We start from the raw sequence: 23,947 nt of genomic DNA, 5'->3' as shown, positions 1-23,947 counted from the left end.
ATCTTTAGCACCATCTTAATAATAATAATAATAATAATAATAATAATAATAATACAATTACAAGCATTGGCCAAACGACTTAGGAGATACAAAAAAAGTGAAAATAGAAGGAAACAAAACCAAACATTCAACGCAAACCAAAAGAAATTTTACCAGACAATAGATAACACACACATTAAAATAGATGATCCACCAAACATAACAGACATGGAACACTTCTGGAGCAACATATGGTCAAACCCGGTACAACATAACAGGCATGCACGGTGGATAAAAGCAGAAACAGACACATACAAGATGATACCACAAATGCCTGAAGTGATAATTTTGCAACATGAAGTCACCCAAGCTATTAATTCTACTCACAATTGGAAAGCCCCTGGAAAAGATAAAATAGCAAATTTCTGGCTAAAGAAGTTCACCTCAACACATTCACATCTAACTAAATTATTTAACAGTTACATTGCAGACCCATACACATTCCCTGATACACTTACACATGGAATAACTTATCTGAAACATAAAGATCAAGCAGACACAGCAAATCCAGCTAAATATCGCCCCATAACATGCCTACCAACAATATACAAAATATTAACTTCAGTCATTACACAGAAATTAATGACACATACAACACAGAACAAAATTATAAATGAAGAACAAAAAGGCTGTTGCAAAGGAGCACGAGGATGTAAAGAGCAACTGATAATAGATGCAGAGGTGACATATCAAGCTAAAACTAAACAAAGGTCACTACACTACGCATACATTGATTACCAAAAAGCTTTTGATAGTGTACCCCACTCATGGTTACTACAAATATTGGAAATATACAAAGTAGATCCTAAATTGATACAGTTCCTAAACATAGTAATGAAAAATTGGAAAACCACACTTAATATCCAAACAAATTCAAATAATATCACATCACAGCCAATACAGATTAAGCGTGGAATATACCAAGGAGATTCATTAAGTCCTTTCTGGTTCTGCCTTGCTCTGAACCCACTATCCAACATGCTAAATTATACAAATTATGGATACAATATCACTGGAACATACCCACACAAAATCACACATTTGCTATACATGGATGATCTAAAACTACTGGCAGCAACAAATCAACAACTCAACCAATTACTAAAGATAACAGAAGTATTCAGCAATGATATAAATATGGCTTTTGGAACAGACAAATGTAAGAAAAATAGCATAGTCAAGGGAAAACACACTAAACAAGAAGATTACATATTGGATAACCATAGTGACTGCATAGAAGCGATGGAAAAAACAGATGCCTAACAATATCTAGGATACAGACAAAAAATAGGAATAGATAATACAAATATTAAAGAAGAACTAAAAGAAAAATATAGACAAAGACTAACAAAAATACTGAAAACAGAATTGACAGCAAGAAACAAGACAAAAGCTATAAATACCTATGCTATACCAATATTGACCTACTCATTTGGAGTAGTGAAATGGAGTAACACAGACCTAGAAGCACTCAATACACTTACACGATCACAATGCCACAAATATAGAATACATCACATACATTCAGCAACAGAAAGATTCACATTAAACAGAAAGGAAGGAGGAAGGGGATTTATCGACATAAAAAACCTACATTATGGACAGGTAGACAATTTAAGAAAATTCTTTATAGAACGAGCAGAAATCAGCAAAATACACAAAGCAATCACTCATATAAATACATCTGCTACACCACTGCAATTTCATAACCACTTCTACAACCCTTTAGATCACATAACATCAACAGATATGAAGAAAGTAAATTGGAAAAAGAAAACACTACATGGCAACCACCCGTATCATCTAACACAGCCACACATCGATCAAGACACATCCAACACATGGCTAAGAAAAGGCAATATATACAGTGAGACGGAAGGATTCATGATTGCAATACAGGATCAAACAATAAACACCAGGTATTACAGCAAGCATATTATTAAAGATCCCAATACCACACCAGATAAATGCAGACTTTGCAAACAACAAATAGAAACAGTAGATCACATCAGAAGTGGATGTACAATACTAGCAAATACAGAATACCCCAGAAGACATGACAATGTTGCAAAAATAATTCATCAACAGCTTGCCTTACAACATAAACTTATAAAACAACACGTTCTTACATACAAGTATGCACCACAAAATGTACAGGAGAATGATGAATACAAATTATACTGGAACAGAACCATTATAACAGATAAAACAACGCCACATAACAAACCTGACATCATACTCACCAATAAAAAGAAGAAATTAACACAACTAATCGAAATATCCATACCCAATACAACAAATATACAAAAGAAAACAGGAGAAAAAATTGAAAAATACATCCAACTGGCTGAGGAAGTCAAGGACATGTGGCATCAGGATAAAGTTGACATTATACCAATTATACTATCAACTACAGGAGTCATACCACACAATATCCACCAGTACATCAACGCAATACAGCTACATCCAAACATATATATAGAACTACAGAAATCCGTAGTTATTGATACATGTTCAATTACCCGAAAGTTCCTAAACGCAATGTAACATATACCGTACAGTTAAAAGGAAGTCACGCTTGATCAAGGTCCGCGTCACTTTCATTTCGAACCAGACCTAAGGTCTGAGAAAGGAAAGAAATAATAATAATATTTATTCAACATCGAATAATCAAATACAATCCCTAGAAATAATACAGTTTCAGGACATCATACAGATTATTCTTCTTAATACATCAGTTTATAAATTACAAACTAAAGATTTGTTTGTATTAATAAATTTTAGATTTTGATGGATTTTACATTTGGTAGTATACGATCACAATATTACAAATATTGTTTTTATCAACATTATATTAGTTGTAGGTTACTTAAAACTATGAGCTTGACATACTTATGAAGCACTTTTCATACAGATATAATACTCGTCTAGGGAATAAAAAGGGTTTTCAATTAGAATTCTTTGTAGCTGATCTTTTAATTTGTTAGTAGGAAGGGTTGTGAGACTTTTTGGTAGGGCATTGGCTAGCTTCAGCCCAGCATGAAGTGCATTTTTTTCATATAAAGCTGTTCTGTGGCTATTTACATGGTATCTGAACTTTTGCCTTGTATCGTACTGGTGCAGGTCACAGTTGAAATTGGGATTTTTTGTTTTCACAAGCAATATAACTTTCAATATGTATACACCTGTAATGGTAAGCACACCTAATTTTGGGAACAGATTCCGACATGATTCTCGAGGTTTGGCACCACAAATAATTCTGATAACTTTTTTCTGTAGTATTAATAATGTACTTAGGTTGGCTTGAGTTGTAGCACCCCATATTTCTACAGCATAGTTTAAGTTTTATGAGAATACGGCATGATGAACAGTTTTTAGTACACTCATGTCCTTACAATATTTGCTAATCATATTTATAGCAAACACATTCTTCGACAGCTTACATGCTAAGGAATCAATATGCATGGTCCATTGTGCTTTACATGTGTTAAAAAATTGCTGTGTAAGGGTAACTAAATTCTTGATGACACCAGAAATCATGTGAAATGATCTTATCGTAAGTTTTATGCATGTGAGCCAAGAAGTTTAATGCTTTATTAACATTTTACAGCCATGCCTCACCTCCAGCTAAAATGGAAAATTCTAAGCTTTGTACCTGGTTGAAAAAATTTAAAATTTATGATCAGGGAAGTTTACACAGAAAACGCAATTAATGTTTTAGTTATGAGCATTAAATCAGAAGTTCTGAGCCTTAACAGTAGTTTTCATAGCTCTGAAATTCTATTGCCTTAAGGTGTACACTTAATAATGTGTTTTTCTTCACAACATTGTTTCTGATGAAGTCCGCAACATGTTTGAACTTTGTTGTCCTCAGCCACACTAATAACAATCATTTCTGTGAGTATATTTCCATCATCAGCAACATTGAAGATGGTGGCAAACATTTCTCATTACATATTCACATTGTGTAGTGAATAGAATGTTGCAAACATTGATAAGCAGTAGAAATCGCAAACAATGTAGCAAACATTTCTGCAAAACATTTTTAAAACCCAGTTTTAGAGACTTGACGTAGACATTCCACCATGGGTAGCAGTGTAGCAGGTCATGGGTGCAATAACTGCTACTGAGGAGTGAAAGAGCATTTTAGATGTCAGAACGTGATGGCTCTCCCACCTAGGCATTGTGGGTTCGATTGTGTGGCAAGTGGGAAGTTGCAGAGAAACAATCGACGAACATTAACAATTTTTTATTAGTCCATTAAAACTGAATTTGTGTGGGTGCACCCTCTTTTCCAGCTCAGTTTGCCACGGCCTCAAACTATTTCCCGTCAGTGCAGCAGATGAGGCAGGCAGCTAGTGGTGCTTCACATGCTGCTGCAATGCAAGTTGCTTGCCATGGGACTTGACTTGACTGCAGGCACAAGGTGGTCAGCAGCATCTTCAATATTGTGGGGGTGCCCATCTGTTCATGCTTTACGCCAGGAGGTCGTGACATATATGTCAGCAAGTGGTTCTGTTTAGGTGGCGGCAGTGTGTTGGCTGCCATGGGCCTGAGCAGTGAGGTACCAGTCATCGGTTCAGAGCATGGGGGCAGTGTTGGCAGCTGCGTCATAGTACAGCATCAACTGCAAGGCTGTGACTGAGACGGGCTGAGTGCAGTGACGTTTCCCAGCTGGTTGACTTCTGTAGTGGCAAGGTCTTGCGTGGTCGTCATACCTCAGTAGTGCTGCATCAGATGTGGCAGCTATATGTTGTCGCACTGCTGATGGGGTGGATGTCTCCTGCCCAGCTGAAGCGAATGTTAGGAGCTGACAGTTGCCCCAATGACTTTGTGACATGATGATGATGATGATGATGGTGATGGTGATGGTGATGGTGATGAGGTCCCATACACAGAGGATCGTAGAAGATGATGTGGGAGACCCACACTGCTGACTAGGCAAGGTCCTAGCAGAGGTGGTTTGCCATTGCCTTCCTCTGACCATAATGGGGATGAATGATGGTGAAGATGACACGACAACACCCAGTCATCTCGAGGCAGGAAAAATACCTGACCCTGGTGGAATCGAACCCATGCGCGGGAAGCGAGAACGCTACTGCAAGAAAGCGAGCTGCCGACCGCTGACACATAGCAGGTGCCAATTCGAAGCAGCCAGCTTTGATACAAGACGAGGCAGTCCTTGTTGCAGTTGAGGTCATGTATGTCGTACACTAAGTGCCATCAAATGTATGAAAATGCTGGCTACTTCCCAAGTGAGCAGGTCATGATTACGGAGCTGCTGGCGTGGCATAAGTGATGAGCTTACAGATTTCAGTATGCATTTGGATTTTGGTGTCAGGTCCTGTCTTGTGTCCCTGCTGCTACACTCCTTCCTTCCTGGACTAAGTCAACCCAACAAGTTCTTGAATGGCTAAAGTCTGGTTGCAACAGAGGAGCTGTTCCTACAGTTCATGTTTTAAGAAACATTTGTCCAGAGTACAAGTTCTAAGTTAGCTGCTCTAAGTCTGTATTCTTTGTTCCCCTATTTATATGTTTCACCTTCTTGTGCTCAGACACAGTTACAAAATAATCCAATAAATGTACAAAATGGGAAAGCAGAGTTGACTGTTGCAATGCAAACACTGCCAATCAGAGCGCTCAAATCAGGTTTTGACATTCTATGTACCAAGATAGAATATGCTAATAAGTTAAAACCTCATTTCCTGTATGACCAAGACACAGGGTCAGCTATGATTTTTGTACAGCATATGCTAGCTTCTTGCACATCAGATGGACCTAGGAAAACTGTTTCAGGTTTTTGTAGAACAGCTGTAATTTTGTCAGGCAGTTTTGCATTTAAACCATCTATTTTGCTGCCAAATTGTCAAAGCAGAAGTATCAGTCATTCATACTTCATAATGATAGACAGCCCCATTCACAGAAAAAAGAAACTACTGAATTAATATTTTTAAATTTGAAAGAAATGTAATTGCCTGAATGCTTCTTAAAGGAAGATTTTTGTATAGATGATTCTCAAAATTGTAGTGGGATGGAACAGAGTTTATATAAACTAAACATTTTATTCAAATTAATGATATGAATATAATAGAGGGAAACATTCCACGTGGGAAAAATATATCTAAAAACAAAGATGATGTAACTTACCAAACGAAAGCGTTGGTATGTTGATAGAGACATTAACAAACCCACACACAAAATTCAAGCTTTTGCAACCCACGGTTGCTTCATCAGGAAAGAGGGAAAGACGAAAGGATGTGGGTTTTAAGGGAGAGGGTAAGGAGTCATTCCAATCCCGGGAGCGGAAAGACTTACCTTAGGGGGAATAAGGGACAGGTATATATATATATATATATATATATATATATATATATAGACACACACACACAAGCAGACATATGTAAAGGCAAAGAGTTTGGGCAGAGATGTCAGTCGAAGCGGAAGTACAGAGCCTAAGATGTTGTTGAATGACAGGTGAGGTATGAGCGGCGGCAACTTGAAATTAGCGGAGGTTGAGGCCTGGTGGGTAACGGGAAGAGAGGATATATTGAAGGGCAAGTTCCCATCTCCGGAGTTCTGATAGGTTGGTGTTAGTGGGAAGTATCCAGATAACCCGGACAGTGTAACACTGTGCCAAGATGTGCTGGCTGTGCACCAAGGCATGGTTAGCCACAGGGTGATCCTCATTACTAACAAACACTGTCTGCCTGTGTCCATTCACGTGAATGGACAGTTCGTTGCTGGTCATTCCCACATTGAAAGCTTCACCGTGTAGGCAGGTCAGTTGGTAAATCAAGTGGGTGCTTTCACACGTGGCTCTGCCTTTGATCGTGTACACCTTCCGGGTTACAGGACTGGAGTAGGTGGTGGTGGGAGGGCGCATGGGACAGGTTTTACACTGGGGGGCGGTTACAAAGGTAGGAGCCAGAGGGTAGGGAAGGTGGTTTGGGGATTTCATAGGGATGTACCAAGAGGTTACGAAGGTTAGGTGGACAGCGGAAAGACACTCTTGGTGGAGTGGGGAGGATTTCATGAAGGATGGATCTCATTTCAGGGCAGGATTTGAGGAAGTCGTATCCCTGCTGGAGAGCCACATTCAGAGTCTGATCCAGTCCCGGAAAGTATCCTGTCACAAGTGGGGCACTTTTGGGGTTCTTCTGTGGAAGGTTCTAGGTTTGAGGGGATGAGGAAGTGACTCTGGTTATTTGCTTCTGTACCAGGTCGGGAGGGTAGTTGCGCGATGCGAAAGCTGTTTTCAGGTTGTTGGTGTAATGGTTCAGGGATTCACGACTGGAGCAGATTCGTTTGCCACGAAGACCTAGGCTGTAGGGAAGGGAGCGTTTGATATGGAATGGGTGGCAGCTGTCATAAGATATTGTTTTAAGATATAAACATTTTATACAGAATGACTGATGACTTGTCACCCACAAAAAAATACTCTTCTTTGCAAAACATAATTATACACTTTACTTAGACATGTGCTTAAATTTTTTACCTTTGACTGGAAAGCAAATCTGCAATCGCTGTCCAAGAGATAGATTAATAGATGAAAATACATTGGATTTTATTCTGTTGCATGATGTGGCAATTCAATGGCACATATCATCTGACATATTTGGGGCTTTGCAGGAGGCTGTATCTTTTAGAGTTCCCCCGTAGAAAGAAATCTAGGGGAGTCAAATCAGGCAACCAGGCTAACCATCATACTGCAGCATTCCATCCTATTCAGTGGTCAGAAACCTTTTCATTTAGTATTTGCATTGCAACATGAGGAGAGTGAGCTGGGCAGCTGTCACGTTGGAACCACATACACTGTCGCTTATCCAATGGTAGCTCTTCTAGAAGAACAGGTAGGATGTTTGTAAGAAAGTGTGTGTATGTATTTCCATTTAATATGCTTTGACTGAATCAAGGTCCCCACAATAGAATTTCTTACAATGTCACGCCATATGTTAACACTCCATGGTTGTTGGTATTATATCTGATAAGCCAGTGGTGATTTGCGACTGCCCAGTTGTGCTTGTTATCTAAATTTACTTTATTGTAGTTCATAATAGTTGCATCATTGGTAAGAAACGCATTTTGGAAAAAGTATCTCCCAGACACTGCAGAGCAAACCAACAAAGTTGTATATGACTTTCGAAACCACGTCCTCCGAGTGCCTGATGTAGTGACAAATGGTAAGAGCAGAATTTATGTTAATGAGAGATGTGAATGACACTCCTCTGGCTGATTCCACATTCCTTGGAAATACGTCTTGTGTCACCATGTGGACTGATTAGTGTCATACCCTTTTTTGTGTGCTGCGCCAGTTGCAGTCTTTGTCCTCATCCTCTGTTTCATGTTGAAGCTGCCTGTTCGCACTAGTAACCTAATAATTGGTGCTAGTGCTTGGTGGTATGGACAATGATCCACTGCAGTTCAAAAGGAACAATGAGGTACATAATTGCAATACCAGAAGAGAAAATGTACATTAAGATTGTCTTTAGCACAAAAATGGGTGCACAATGCTGTCACAAAAATTTTTGATTACTTACCCAGTGATATATAATGTCTGACAGACAGCAAAGTAAAACTTGATAAAAAACTGAGAGAGTTTCTTCTTGACAACTCCTTCTATTCCAAAGAAGTATATCTGTTACTGTAATTTGTGAAAGATAGTGGGTAGGAATTACTGATTCACATTTTTTTTTTTTTGGGAAAAAATAGAAATATTCAGAATGCACAAATTTCTTTGTGATGTAAATGTAAAATGACTCATTCTACATCAGTATGTTCTGTCGTGCAAAATTATCCATGGAACGTGTAAGTAACTAACTAAATTAATGTAATTGGATAGATAAAAAATCTACTCACCAAGTGGCAGTAGAACACATACATAAAAGAAGGTTATAATTGGGCAAGCTATTGGAGCCAATGGCTCCTCCTTCAGGCAGAAGGGTTGAAGGGGAAGAAAGAGCAGTGAAGAAAAAGCACTGGAGAGGTCTAGGAAAAGTGGTAGATTTTGGAAAAGTCACCCAGAATCACATGTCGGGGAGACTTACCGAACAAGATGAGAAGGAAAGGCTAACTAAATTAAATTTTAACTTGATAGACCCACAATTCTACAGAGAACATGTATGCAATTTCACTTCTGTGATTGCGCCTGTGCACCTCTGATTGAGCGATATTCAACAGAGGGTGCTAAACTCAACAGAGGGCACTCGTTGTTTATGTGTATGTGCCACTACAATGATTTTTGGTGTACACTTAGTGATACATACCAGCATTGTTCAGCGTAAAATTCACTTGAAGATAGCTGCCTGGATGTCAGGCAGAGGACATTGACATCATCTGGCTGCAATCCCAAAACCTTGTGGATTGCTCATTTCTCTTGGAAAACGTCAAGAATCACACAGGCAGAGAAATAATTAATATTGAAACCACAGATAGCATGTGCAGATGTGCATGCAAGGCCGTATTGTGAAGATAATTCATAATGGATTTGGAGACAACTGAAGCAATCAAAGGGGTCTGTCAGCCTCTAACAGCCAAAATAGAAGTGAGATGTGAGTGTCATTTCCATTTTACTGAAGTTATTTTTAAAGACTGGTCTCAGATACTCCATTCCACTGTTCACTGAATCTGATGACCCCAAGCTGTCAGTAAGTACTTGTTTAAGAGGTTTGCAACACTACATGCGCTTGTTACCAAAGTCTCATTTATTTTTAGAGCTATCTGTTCCTGTTCCTTTTCCTTTTTGGCCCCACCTGTCTCTGTCTTCACAATATCCCATACAGTTTTTAGTTTGTTACCTGATGTAATTACCTTTTTCTCATAATAAAGCTGCTTCGATTTTTGGATTACTTGCTTCAATATTTTGCGGTATTCTTTGTAATACATTACAATCCTAACATCAGAGCTGTTCCTAGATAGTTCATACAGTCTCCTTTTTGTCCTACATGATATCTTTATTCCTTCTGTAATCCACAGTTTATTTTTTTACTTTTGTGTGATTTGAGTTACCTTTAGGGCAAAACAATTTTCAAAAGTGGAGGCAACTCTATTAATGAATGAATGCTTTGTATTTTGCATTTGAGTCAGATGTATTGTAAACATCTATCCAGTCCATGTCTTTGTGCAGTTTCCTGAATTTCGCAATTGTTGTCTTATTTATTACCCCTCATGTACCCAGATTTAATAGATTTTTTATCGTGACAAGTTTCAGCATTTATCACAAGATGCTGCATGTCATGATCAGATAGCCCATTTACTGTTGCTTTTGTGATATGACTTTTTTCCCTAGATTTTTCTACAAAGATATTATCAATAACAGTCTCAGAGCATTTACATATCCTCGTAGCAAAGTTTACAGTAGGAACTAAATTGAATGATAATGTTACTGACTGCAATAATTGTTCCCTGACAGAGCTTTTCAATAAATCCACAAAATCCCCAGCAACCACTATTTCCTTGTTTTTTACTATGAGATGGGACAGCAGAGCTTCCTGATTTTTTATGAAGAGGTTAAAATTTCCTGAAGGTGATCTGTATATACCTACTATTATGAAGGACTTATTATGAAATACTACTTCTGTTGCACAAGCTTCTAAGTGCTGCTCTGAGCAAAATTTATTAATATCAATGGTCTTGAAATCAAAACAGTTTCTGACAAATATGGCAACTCTTCCTTTCTCCATATTTTCTCTACAGAAATAAGAAGCTAACTTGAACCCTGTAACTTTTAACATACCTATACCAGTGGTCACATGATGTCCAGAGAGGCAGGTTATATCAACTGGTTTGCTCAACTCTAATTCTTCAACGCAAGTAAGCAACTCATTAAGCTTACCCCTTAGTCCTCAGATAATCCGATGCAATAGTGATAACTGATTTTGTGCACTGGTTGAATTACAACTGGATGAACCTAATTTTCCTGCCAATTTTTGAGTATCTTTAGTTTCAATCAGAGGCTATCTGCATGGATTTTATACATTAAAATTTGCTTTCTGGCTGCCTACTTTATCATTGTGAATGTCATTTTCAGCCTGTCTCTGAACATCTTTTGTTTTTGCCCTCCCAACCCTAAAAAACTGCTGATCTGTCACTTGTAACCACTGGTACTTTACCACTTGTGGCAGTGCTTCCCCTTAAGTTATTTGCTATTAGCCCAGACAGTTTTCCCTTCCCTTTCCTGTTGAGGTGAAGGCCGTGCCTAGTATAGTCCCACCTGCTGATAGGGTCAACACGAACCACACCAATATGAGACCCCATATCTGATCCAAGCAGCCGTTCCACCTCTAAATTAACTCTCCTAACAGAAGAGTTTAAATGAGGCCAGTCATGGCACCTCAGAACAGACACAAGCCTAACACCAGTATGTCTCGTTGCTGAAGCTAGCTTTACCAGGTCACTCTTGTTTGAATAACTAGGGTTCCTATCTATGCTGTTGCCCGCCCCACCCTCTATTCTATTACCATGGTGTCTTCCTTTGCGAAGTCTTTACAAAGTGAACCTACATCCTCTATCACCTGACCCAGACTTGCACTAGGTTTAAAAAAGCTTGTGACCTGGTAACCTGACCCTAGTCCATCCTGCAACAGTTGACCAACACTTCTACCATGTGAACTACTGATTGCCCAATCAACTGCAAGACACACTTTCTCAGTCATAGAGTAATTCTTCTGATACTTGACAAGTATTCTGGAGGTGTAAGTAATCACTCGTTTTCTTTAAACACATTCCTGGATCACAATTAGAACTGTATTCACCCCATAACTGCTGTGCAGTTTCATCTTGGAATTCTCATCAAATAGTACATGTACACTAAGTAATCAGACCTGCCAGCGTGACAGAAACATCACTATTAGAGGTGACAGACAAGTGACACTTGACAGTGAACTGGAGTAATATACAAGAAAATCTATATGCTTACTCTGTGGGAAATGTACACAGTCTTGTAGTTTCTGAATAACATGGACTGTTACCCACTGGCATTCACTACCAAATTTGTGGTTTCTGTGGTGAGCAGACCAAGAGGGGGTCAGTGAGTACGGCAACATGTACAACAATTCAGTGAAGCACTGTCCAATGGGAAGAATGAGGAAGTGAGTGGATGTGTGTCTGTAATTACAGATGACTGTAGAAGACAGAAGTGATATTGATTTTCCATGACAGAGCTGTGCCTTCTTCACAGATTTCCTATTCAACAAAATTGTGAGATAGCATGAATTTATCCAAACTGTGTGTTCGCTGAACTGCATGCTTTCTTAGAGAAAACCTTGCAGAGTTTTGAATATGAAATTCTTTACTGTGTTTAATATGATACTGTGAAGAAGGTAATGACTATCTGAATTACATTGTGACTAAGGACAAGCTTGGAGTTACAAAAGACCCAGAAACAAAATGACTGGGGATTGAATGAAAGGATATGTTGTTGTAGAACAACAACCAGTCTTATCCTGACCACTCAGAAACTCCATTGCTTAGTGTTTTGGAACAGACAACATGGAAATTCCACATAAACAGTCCCTCAGTCACAAAATGTAATTTATGCTGTTCTATTGTTGGCTCTTTATGTGACCTCATATCAGTTTAGAAACTGCATTTTTAAAACTTTCCAGAAAAACTGAAGTAGGAAACAGAGTGTGTAAAGGAGTTAAAATGAGAAAAAGGAATGTGGAAGGATAAGTATTAGCAATGGAAAGTTTAATGTTACTAATGTACAATGATTTATTCTTTTAATAGATCTCCAAAAAAATGTGACATGCCCTAGACAAATTTTCACACATATTTATTAACTAATATATCCTCTTTTATATATTTACTTTTAAATAATACTTGGGTAACACTCACAAGCAATAGTATCTAACAATTCTCATGTGTGTTCTGCTTTTGTGAATGTTTCAGATTTTCGCTACTTCTTTTGGAACCAGGAGAAATATATTTTGAAGACTTCAGTGCATATATGTTTCATTCTGATGCAAGTGAAGTAGAAATTGAAAGCAGAAAAGATATTGGTCGTCTTAAGATGTGTTCCAAATCCATTGTTTTTGAACCTAAAGATATCATGAAGCCTCTCATAAAAGTACCTCTGAAAGAATGCACCAAAATAGATGAGTGGAACAATAATGTATTTTCTAAGTAAGTATGTGATTTAGAGAGAAGCATGCTGTTCTTTTTGCACTGTGACACTGTTCATTGTATTACACAGTGCTATACAAAATAACAAAGCATGAACCGTAATAACCTCAGTTCAACTGTTCACAGTAGAACACAAGTCGTTTTGGACCATGAACTATTCGCGTTCAAGTGCAAAGCCCAAGTTGATAACCAGCTCATAGATAATGCATGTGTAGTCTGTGATGACTGTTGCACTACCCAGTTCTTCCATTGTAGAATGTCCACTGGAAGAACTGGGTCGTGCGGAATACATTGTAGACAAGATAGGTCCAGGATGTAGCTGGGAACTGCAGTTTGAAAAGTGAAAGATAAACAACTGTTGCACCATCTCCATAGTCCATAATTTATGCACCATTCACATGTCCATATGACTGTGTTGATGGTATGAAATTGTAAGATAAAACGCACCCAATGAACTTGAACCAGGAAAGGGAACCCCGTGTCTGGTTCAAGTTCATTGATGATATCTTGATGATCTGGACTCAGGACCAAGACACTCTGTGCTTGTCTTGCCACTGTCTCAACACCTTCTCTCTTGTTTCTCCTCAGCCCAGCATGACACCTTCCTGTTGTTGTTCTCCATTTGTTGATGGCTCCTTAAAAAACCTCTGTCCATATCGAGCTCACTAAACACTGACATTACCTGCATATTGATACTTCCACAGTAAAAAGTCTCTCCCATACAGTCAAACCACCCATTGACAGCACATCTGCAATTTTGAGCGACCCCTTATGTCTTACTAAGACCTTCACAGACAGGCCTTACGTTTCATATCTAGTTTACAGACACATGTCCCTTACTATAACCACATAAGGCCATACTGCCTTTTGCACAACCTTTTATGTGGGCTTGACCACCAACCAGCTGTCCACCTGAATGACTGACCAACACCAAACTGTGACCAAGAGCAGGGTTTTCCACCTAACATCACTTGCTGTTTCGAAACCCAAGCCAGCTGGCTCCTTCCCTCCAATCCTGCAGTCCTCTTAGCCTTGATATCTATTAGCCTCTGTCACCCACTCACCTCCATCCCTTCACTCATTTAACACTCACCCTCTCCAGTCTCTCCCTCTTCCTCTGTTCTATCTCCCCTAAACATTCCATTCATTCGCATCATTGTGTGGTCCAAGCAATTGCCTTATCTAGAGCTTGCCCACCAAAGTCACATTGCTATGCTGTGCAATTTCTGCCTCTCCTTCAAATCTGTCAGGCACACTTCCTCTGGTATCCATCTCCGCGTAAGTCGAATGCTCACCTCTGGCAACTGACCTAGATGTCCATTAGAGGGCACAGTCTCACTGCAGCACTGTGCGTGAGCATGAGTGTGTTACTTATCTTGCCACGTGAATACACTGGCCTCACGGCTAATATATATATAGCTGCCTAGCGAGTGGTCAGTCATTTCTGTACTCGCATCTGATATTGTTGGTTATCATCATTGCTTTATTGTGGACTATTGGATAACCACCTCACTTGGCCCTTGGTTTTGCTCTCTGGTCGCAATTGGGACTCTCTCTCTCTCTCTCTCTCTCTCTCTCTCTCTCTCTCTCTCTCCTTCTCTCCTCTGGCTTGTTGACATTCTTGTGATGAAGGTTTCCACTTTGCATGACAATATTTACATAGGTTGCTTTGGTCTTTCCCTTGTCTGGGTCCTGTGCTCTGTCAGCTGTTTAGCTCAGCTACGATTTGGAGCCACGCCTCCTTCCAGAGGTGGTCGTTCTGTCTTGCAGCTTCTGGTCTTTCATTCCTGGGTTCTGATGTGTGCACTGATATCTGGCTATTTGTGGATATAGCATTTCTCTCCAACCCTCCTTCCCTCTCCTGTCTCCACTTGTCCACACCACTTGATACAATTGATACGAACCCAATTGAGCTACATTGCTGATTCAATGAAATCAATTTGTGTGTGTGTGTGTGTGTGTGTGTGTGTGTGTGTGTGTGTTCACACACGAGTTGTGTGGCACATTTTATTTGGAATATGATCTCAGTTTTATAGGATTATTGGATATCTTTAAAATGATTAAATTTATTTATGCTTTTCATTGTGCGCAAAATTCCTTCAAGGAGGAAGCTTTTGTGTTTTCCTAACCCTGCCCTCTCCTCATCCATTAGCTATACAGTTCCTCCCATTTGCTAGCTGCATTGAACCTTCTCTTCATAATTTCTCCTCCTCTTCTCTCAGTCTTAAAGTAAATGAGCAAATGACAGAATTATTTCTCTGTGAAGCCCATAGCTAGTTTTCTGCCCCTTGCGCACCCAATCTGAAACTGTGCTTCTCCTGTAATGATCTCCATAAACTGGCACCCCCCACCCCCACCTCTTTTCCCTCTCTCGCCCTCTCAGTCCCACCCCCACCCTCCCCCTATTGTGACTCGCCGATCATTCAAAGCGCCTCCGCGCAATTATGCACGTCCTCTACGTGCGGCGCTGTCTGCCAGCCATGCAGCAGCTGCACCACCTAAGCGGCCAGCCGAGCAGCGGCCGCTAGACTGGGACTCAGTGCTCATTCGAATGCTAACGTGTACACATGACTTGCTTGTCAACTTACTCTGTGACTTATATGTGTTGTGTCGTTCTGAAATACATGTGTTAAACTTGACGTTATAACAATTGGCAATGAGGTAGTGGATTTTTCCTTTTCACCGTCGACCCACAGGGTTCCATGGCTACTGTCGAGCAACTATTGCAAAATCTCCTTGAACAGCAAACGCTTCTAACAGCGGCGATTCGCGATTTCGTCGCGGTGTCAAATGCGGGGCGTTTCTCGTCGTTGGCTATACCTCCTTTTCCTCCTTACGACGAGACGGTGGAAGGCTGGTCTGATTATGAAAAACGTCTTCGACAGTACTTCTTGGCATTTCATGTCACGGACGAACAACCATGTAAGTCTCTGTTCCTTTCTTGGATTTCACCTCAAATGTATCGGTTGTTGTCACAATTGGCTCCTTTGAAGGATCCTGCGTCTTTGTCCTTCGCTGAAATGTGCTCACTTCTGTCTGTCTATTTTCAAAAGCAAACGCCTCTCGTGTTGCCTTTTATCGTTGTCAAAAAGAGCCACATCAATCCTATCGCGCTTGGGCTGCTGAACTTCACGGCCTCAGTCGAAAGTGTCAATTTGTTACTGACGTTCACAAAGAAACCTATGCCGATTCCATGTTACGGGATGCTATTACCCGGTTGGCGCCCGACAAAGAAGTTCGCGCAACATGCCCTTCAGTTGGCAAATCCGACTCTCGATGAAGTGCTCTCCATCGCGCAGTCTTTTGAAATTTCTCGCGCCACTGGGGCGCAAATAGAGGCGTGGGGTGATGTCGGGGAAATAAAACCTCTGTGCGCTGTTGACGACGTGTGCGGCGCGTCCCCTCTGGCCAATGTGGCCGCAGTGCGCTCCCACGCGCAGCCTCGGCCTAGCCGTAAACAACCAGCTAAGAAACTGCAGCAAAACCCCCGGCAACTTCCTTCATGTCCGCGGTGTTTTACGAAACATTCGCATGAGGATTGTCCCCAACGTTGGGCTGTGTGTCACAATTGCAAAAAGAAAGGTCATGTGACTTCCGTTTGCAAATCCGACCGCATACATGATGTTCATGAACATAACGCTGATTCTGATTCTGTGTTGTCTGTCAATTGCACTTCTTCCCCTTCAGGGAAATTATTCCTCACTGTCCAAATCCTTGGTCGAGATGTTCGCATGCAAGTGGATACCGGTTCTGCTGCCACTATAATTAATTCTCAGACGTATCTTCAGTTGGGTTCTCCACTCCTGTCACCTGTCACTCGGCAATTACGGACATACAATAAACAGAAGATTTCTCTCTTGGGACACTTAAATGCTGAGGTATCTTACAAATCCGTCGTTCACACTGTTCCCGTATTTGTGGTCGACCAGAGCAACGCAGAAAATCTTTTTGGTTTCAATGTCTTTCGCGTTTTTGGGTTCTCCATAGATGACTCTGTCAATATTGTCTCTGATGCTATTCCTTATGCTCAACTGGATTCCTTCTCGACGACATTTTCGTCCCTTTTTTCTCCTCGGTTAGGCTGTGCAAACGACTTTGAAGCTCATATCACGCTCAAACCCACTGCTCGGCCTAAGTTTTTTCGGCCTCGGCCCATTCCTGTGGCCCTTCGTGATCGGGTAAAACGGGAGTTGGATCGTCTCACTACTTCAGGGGTCTTGCTTCCTGTCACTTCCAGTGAGTGGTCCTCTCCTGTCGTTGTCATTGCTAAGCCAAATGGTGATATTCATCTCTGTGGCGATTTCAAAGCCACTGTAAATGCTCAATGCCTCATCGATACTTACCCTATGCCCCGTCATGAGGAACTGTTCACTAAACTTGCTGGAGGCCAGTATTTTTCTAAAATTGACCTGTCAGAAGCTTATCATCAACTTCCTCTCGACGCTGCTTCCCGACAGTTTCTGGTCCTTAACACGCCTTTCGGCCTCTATCAATATCAACACTTGCCATTTGGGGTTGCTAGCGCCCCTGCTCTCTTTCAGCGATTCTTGGAACAATTATTGCTCCCTGTCACTGGTTGTATCAATTACATGGACGACATTGTTGTCACTGGCTCCACCACTGAAGAACATCTTCAAAATCTCCGCACACTTTTTCATGTCTTGCAGACTGCCGGTCTTAAGTGTAATCTTCAGAAATCACAATTTTTTCAGGCATCTATCACGTACTTGGGGTTTCAACTCTCTCGGGATGGTATTCGTCCGCTTCAGCAAACTGTCGCTGCAATCAATGCCCTTCCTCGCCCTACATCTGTTAAGGAACTGCAGGCCTTCTTGGGGAAAATAGCATACTATCACAAGCTTTTACCATCTGCGGCTTCGGTGGCTCAGCCGTTGCATCGCCTGTTGCATAAAAACGTGCCTTTTCACTGGTCCGCGTCATGCGAAGCGGCTTTCCAGAAATTGAAGACTATGCTGAAACAGGCCCCGTGCCTGGCTACTTATCGACCTGGCCAACATCTTGTTCTTGCCATAGACGCCTCTCAATACGGGGTCGGTGCAGTCCTTGCGCACCGTTTTTCTGACGGTTCGGAACAACCCGTTGCTTATGCCTCCAAAACGCTCACGGATGCCCAACAAAAGTATTCTCAAATTGAGAAAGAAGCTTTGGCCATTATTTATGCTCTTCATAAGTTTGGTGTTTTTCTCTATGGCTCAAAATTTCATCTTGTTACGGATCACAAACCAATTGTTTCCTTGTTTCATCCATCAGCGTCACTTCCCGACAAGGCTGCACACTGCCTCCAGCGTTGGGCTCTTTACTTGTCTCGTTTCAATTATGAGATTCATTTCCGGCCAACAGCTCAACATGCAAATGCTGATGCTCTGTCTTGCCTTCCCATGGGTCCTGATCAGGCATTCCATAGGGACGAACTTTTGTGTTTCTGCCTGGATGTTGCCGAGCAGCGGGTTGTGCACGGGTTCCCCATCACTGGAGACAGGCTGGCGGCTGCTACGGGTTCTGACCCTACCCTTTCCCGGGTTTTACATCTACATCTACATCTACATCTACATTTATACTCCGCAAGCCACCCAACGGTGTGTGGCGGAGGGCACTTTACATGCCACTGTCATTACCTCCCTTTTCTGTTCCAGTCGCGTATGGTTCGCGGGAAGAACGACTGTCTGAAAGCCTCCATGCGCGCTCTAATCTCTCTAATTTTACATTCGTGATCTCCTCGGGAGGTATAAGTAGGGGGAAGCAATATATTCGATACCTCATCCAGAAACGCACCCTCTCGAAACCTGGCGAGCAAGCTACACTGCGATGCAGAGCTGTATTAAGAAGGGTTGGCCAGATTGCCCGCCCGCTAAGACTTCTGATCCGTTGCGGAACTACTACGCTTTGCGCTACCACCTCACGGCTAGGGATGGTGTTATCCTCCTCTCCACTGACAATGCTTTGCCGCGTGTTGTGGTACCTGCGTCTTTGCGTGCTTCGGTCTTGCGCCTCCTTCACCAAGGGCACTGGGGTGTCTCTCGCACAAAAACTCTGGTGCGCCGTCATGTGTTCTGGCCTGGCATCGACTCTGAAATAGCACACATGGTCGCTGCCTGCGGCCCTTGTGCGTCACAGGTCGCTGCCCCAAAGTCATCTTTGTCACCGTGGCCTTCGCCTGAGAAGCCCTGGGAGCGCATTCATGCTGACTTTGCGGGACCCTTTTTAGGTACTTATTGGCTCCTCGTAATTGACGCCTCCTCTAACTTTCCTTTCATTGTCCGTTGCACGTCGCCTACCACCACGGCAACCACCAGTGCTCTCGCCCGCATTTTTTCTTTGGAAGGCCTCCCCTCTACTCTTGTTACTGATAATGGTTCGCAATTTGCCTCTTCCGAATTTGCGGATTTTTGTGCTCGTCACGGCGTTATGCATGTCACGGTCCCGCTGAACGCTGAGGCTGAACGACTGGTCCGCACATTTAAGGCTCAGATGCGGAAACTTCTGACTTCTTCTGCTGCTGATGATGCACTTCTCCAGTTTCTGGCGTCTTACTGTTTCACCCCCATGGGCGACCACAGCCCAGCTGAGCTCTTACATGGCCGACAGCCCCGCACGCTACTTCATCTTCTGCGGCCTTCCACCTCACGGCCGCGGGTGCCTTCACTTGGCCGGTTCACCGCGACGACCTCGTCTGGGTACGGGGATATGGCAGGTGGCCAAAATGGAGCCCGGGCCGCATCTTAAGACACCGTGGCAGACCCCTGTATGAAATACAGACTGACACGGGTGTTGCAGTGCATCATTCGGACCAGCTTCGGCCTCGTGTGCCAGCATCGCCTGTTCAGAATGCCGCTACACCACCTTTGGCTCTACCTGATGCTCGGGATCTTGGCATCTCTCAATACTCACAACGCAGCCCTCTCACCGTCATCGCGATGCCAGCACAAGAACGGACACCACCAGGAGACGTGCCCATGGAGGAACCGGATGACCATCCTCTGTCAGAGCAAATCTACTCGCCTCCTCCTCCAATGGACGCCGACACGTCACCCATGTCTCCTGTCATATCAACTGGACTTGCCGCAATGGGCAGATTGGTGCATGGGGCCCCAGCAGATTCGACCCCTACGTCTCCTGTTATCTCGATCCGTTATCATCGGGGACACTTCTGTCCGTACGGGAAGCCTCCTCCTCGAGTCTTTACGGTGAGTCAAACAACGCCCATGGACATTAGCCATCTCCAGGACACCTCCATCAAGACCTGTGCAACAATTTCAAAGGGGGGAAAAGTGTTGTGAGTCGCCGATCATTCAAAGCGCCGCCGCGCAATTACGCGCATCCTCTACGTGCGGCGCTGTCTGCCAGCCATGCAGCAGCTGTGCCACCTAAGCGGCCAGCCGAGCAGCGGCCGCTAGACTGGGTTTATCATGTGGAGGAGAGAGAGTGAGAGAGAGAGAGAGAGAGAGAGAGAGAGAGAGAGAGCCTTCATCATCATCTTCCTTTTCTCCAATCTTCACTTATCTTTGACTTTACCTCCAGAAGAATTAAATTTCAGTTTGTGACAGGCCAGTATCAGCAAATAATTGTACTTGTATGGTGCATTGTTGTTATTCATTATGTTCAAAACTAGCTTTCTGTTTGCTTTAGTGATGATCATTTTTCAGGACTTTTGTCCTGACTATCTCCAGGCTTCTGACTGTAATTGTCTGCTGTATAATTGTCTCTCTCAAGTAGAATTTCATTCCATTTCATAAAAGAGAACATTAACTGCTAAAAGCTATCATAATATTAAAATTGTCACTTCTCTTATTAATTAAATAAATAGTACCATTGGTAATGTAAAATGATGTAAAATTCCATACTTCTATCTATTTATAGGTCTTCTCTGCACTGAGAATGTCTCATTAAATGAAATAAAAGCTTCTGCTTGCCACTATTTGTGTGTCTGTGTGTGTGTGTGTGTGTGTGTGTGTGTGTGTTTAAATGGTTACTTGTTGCTGAAAAATAATTTTGTTTGTTTACAGGATATCAGCACAGAATAATGTTATTGTTATTGAATGCAATCAGTATATAGAAATGTTGGAAAGAAATATCTTGGCACCATATACGTTCAAAAATGTGAGTCAAATACAAGAGCAGAGTACTGATACATTTTGATATGCACATATATATTTTGTAAATCCAATAAAATGAAATCTTATTATTACAGGAGAAAAGGCAGTTCCTGTTTCTTCTCAATTATGCAAAAGTGAGTGATTGTTTACTGCAGATTTGTCAACTTCATCGTGCTTCAACCCTTCCAGCTGCTGAACAGAACAGTATGGTAAGTTAATTTTTGCTTGAAGTTGTTCACTTCATCCGCAGAATTATAAATGTGTTTTGTATCACAAAGGGGACATACTTCAGAATCATATGCCACATAAACATTTTTTTAATGGTCTTAGACAAACCAAAAATACAATTTGCCCATTCATGAAGGAAGTTTTATTGATAAAGCACTGTTGTTATAAAAGAATCCAAACTGAATGTCTCCTACAAACTTAATGGATTGTCACAAACATGTGTAATGCTTGTACTTCTTTTTATTTTACATGTCTAGTTCCATAGGGCCAACTTAAGGAACAATTCTCCATGGTCATGGAACATGTCGGTACATGAAATTAATGTCAGAAAATAATAAATAAAATAAAATTTGCACATATCCTATGCAGACAACAGCTGCTGGGTATATATTAGCACAATCAACAGTGTAACACAGGAAGTACAAACATGTCTAAAATTGTCTACATTATCCCGTTGTCTTGTCCCTTTTTGTAAAGCAATTTCACTATGAAGTAGTTTGTCATTGAAGAAACTGACTATTCCTAAAGCGAAAATTACAAATGTGGGTAATTTAAGGGCTTAACATATGCAGCATAGTACTTTAGTATCCTGGATATTACATATTGTCCATGAGAGTCCTTAGTGTTCAGCAATTTAATTGTTGACTCAGTCCCCCGCTTGTCAGTATCACAAAGGTTTTTTCAGTCAGTAATCTTAGAAAGCCATTTTCTAAGAATGTTATATGAATTCCTGTGTAAACTAAGTTTTTATTTAATTCACCTGCTATATTCAGAATTTTTGTTAAATACTGTATGTATATCTGACAGTGTGCAGTCTTGCTATTTGCAATAACTATTTGTTTGACCAACCCCCTGTGTCATCCTCCACAAATGCAACACATCTTTGGACGACATATCTGAAAAAGGTGTAACAAGATTCACAACAGCTAAATCTATCCCTAGACTCTGTGATTTCAACAAATCCAATTCCTCATCCTAAATTATTATTCAAAAAATCAAACAACGGAAAATCCAGGGTGGAATAATGACAGTATTATGTAAAGGACGATTGCAACTCACTATATATCAAGATGTTAAGTCGCAGGCAGGCACAACAAAAAGACTGTTAAACAAGCCTTCTTCTAAAGTAGACAATACACACACTTTCAGCCCCCAGGGGTCTCTCCACTCTTTGACGGTTTTGTGCTTGGCTACCACAAGGCCTCAGCCTTTCCAGCACCTTTTTGTTTCCGTGCTGCATGTATATCCTCTTGCTATTCTTTATCCCCTCTCTTGGGGAACATCTGGGATGTTACTGGAAATGTGTTCTGCATATTTAGTTGCTGATATCAGAACAGTGTCTCCATTGTCTTTTGTTCCTTCTTTCTTTTTTCATTCCCCTTCTCCTACCCTTCCTCCACTTTGGCATTTGAGGTTCGTCTTTTTCTTCTTCCTCCCTGTGCACTCCTGAAGAACAGCCCAAGAATCTGATGTGCGACAGGTGACTGGGTAGTGCGTAATTCTCAGACTTGGGTTGACAGGTAAGATTTGCACGTACCCCCTGGTAAAGGCCAGAGCCAGGGAGGGGTGATTGTCTGAGCTGCTACCATCCTTAATTACCGATTGTGTCTGTCAGGTTTTCGGTAGGTGTGACCTGAGGTATGAACACTCACATAAGGCAGGTGGACTCCTTTCTGAGGGGAGCTCCCAGTTGGAAGGAGTGTGCCATCGGAGACACTGGCAATCGTGGGGATTTTCTTGCATTGAGCCAAACATCATCTCAGTCTATGTCTACTAACATAAATGGAATGAGACTAACAAATCAAAGACCTTCGTAGCTGCACCATTGTTCCTTGTGGTTTCATGTACTGAAGACGATCAGTCACAGTAAATCCATTTATTTTTCGGAAAGGAATTGATGCAGTTGCTGGCCCTGTGAAATTCTGCTCTCATTTACACAATGGCGCTTTGCTTTTGGAGACTACTACTGATTCTGAAGCACAAAAACTGCTTGCAGCTTCGCTCCTCCACATCTATCCTGTTCGTGCTGAGGTCCATCGGATGCTTAATTCTTCCCGTGGTGTTATTTACACTAGGCTGCTCAGTGGTCTGACTGAGATAGAAATCCAAATGTACCTCTAATCAGGGTGTCATTGCAGTCCATTGGGTGGTGAAAAAAGTAAATGCATCCTTAGTGCCCACATGCACTCTTTTTCTCACTTTTGGTAGAGGGTTTCTTCCATCAGAGATCAAAGTTATCACAGTATGACTGTTCATTCCAAACCTGATGCGCTGCTACCAGTGTCATCATTACAACCACTTGAGAATCCTGTCAACACCTGGCCCAATGTGTAACCTGTGGTAGGGATGCTCACAAGGGCAATTGTCCACCTCCTTCTCCTCACTATCAACTGCAAGGGAAACTATGCCCCCACCTCCCGAGAATCTCAATGAGCGGGCTGTCC

The 23,947-nt window shown here is 41.7% G+C and overlaps 1 protein-coding gene across 1 annotated transcript in view; it reads left to right on the top strand.

The window, feature by feature from the left end:
- Positions 1-23,947, top strand: part of LOC126235774 (protein FAN-like) — a 163,455-nt gene that overhangs the window by 14,552 nt on the left and 124,956 nt on the right. The window contains exons 2-4 of the mRNA XM_049944576.1: positions 12,928-13,161; positions 21,186-21,279; positions 21,371-21,484. Of these exons, the coding sequence (XP_049800533.1) occupies positions 12,928-13,161; positions 21,186-21,279; positions 21,371-21,484 (442 nt within the window). The remainder of the gene's footprint in view (positions 1-12,927; positions 13,162-21,185; positions 21,280-21,370; positions 21,485-23,947) is intronic.

This window comes from Schistocerca nitens, chromosome 2, assembly GCF_023898315.1.
Source record: "Schistocerca nitens isolate TAMUIC-IGC-003100 chromosome 2, iqSchNite1.1, whole genome shotgun sequence".
NCBI classification, from domain to species: Eukaryota; Metazoa; Arthropoda; class Insecta; order Orthoptera; family Acrididae; genus Schistocerca; species Schistocerca nitens.
The sequence above is the reverse complement of the archived record's forward strand: the minus strand, read 5'-3'. Positions and strand labels throughout refer to the sequence as shown.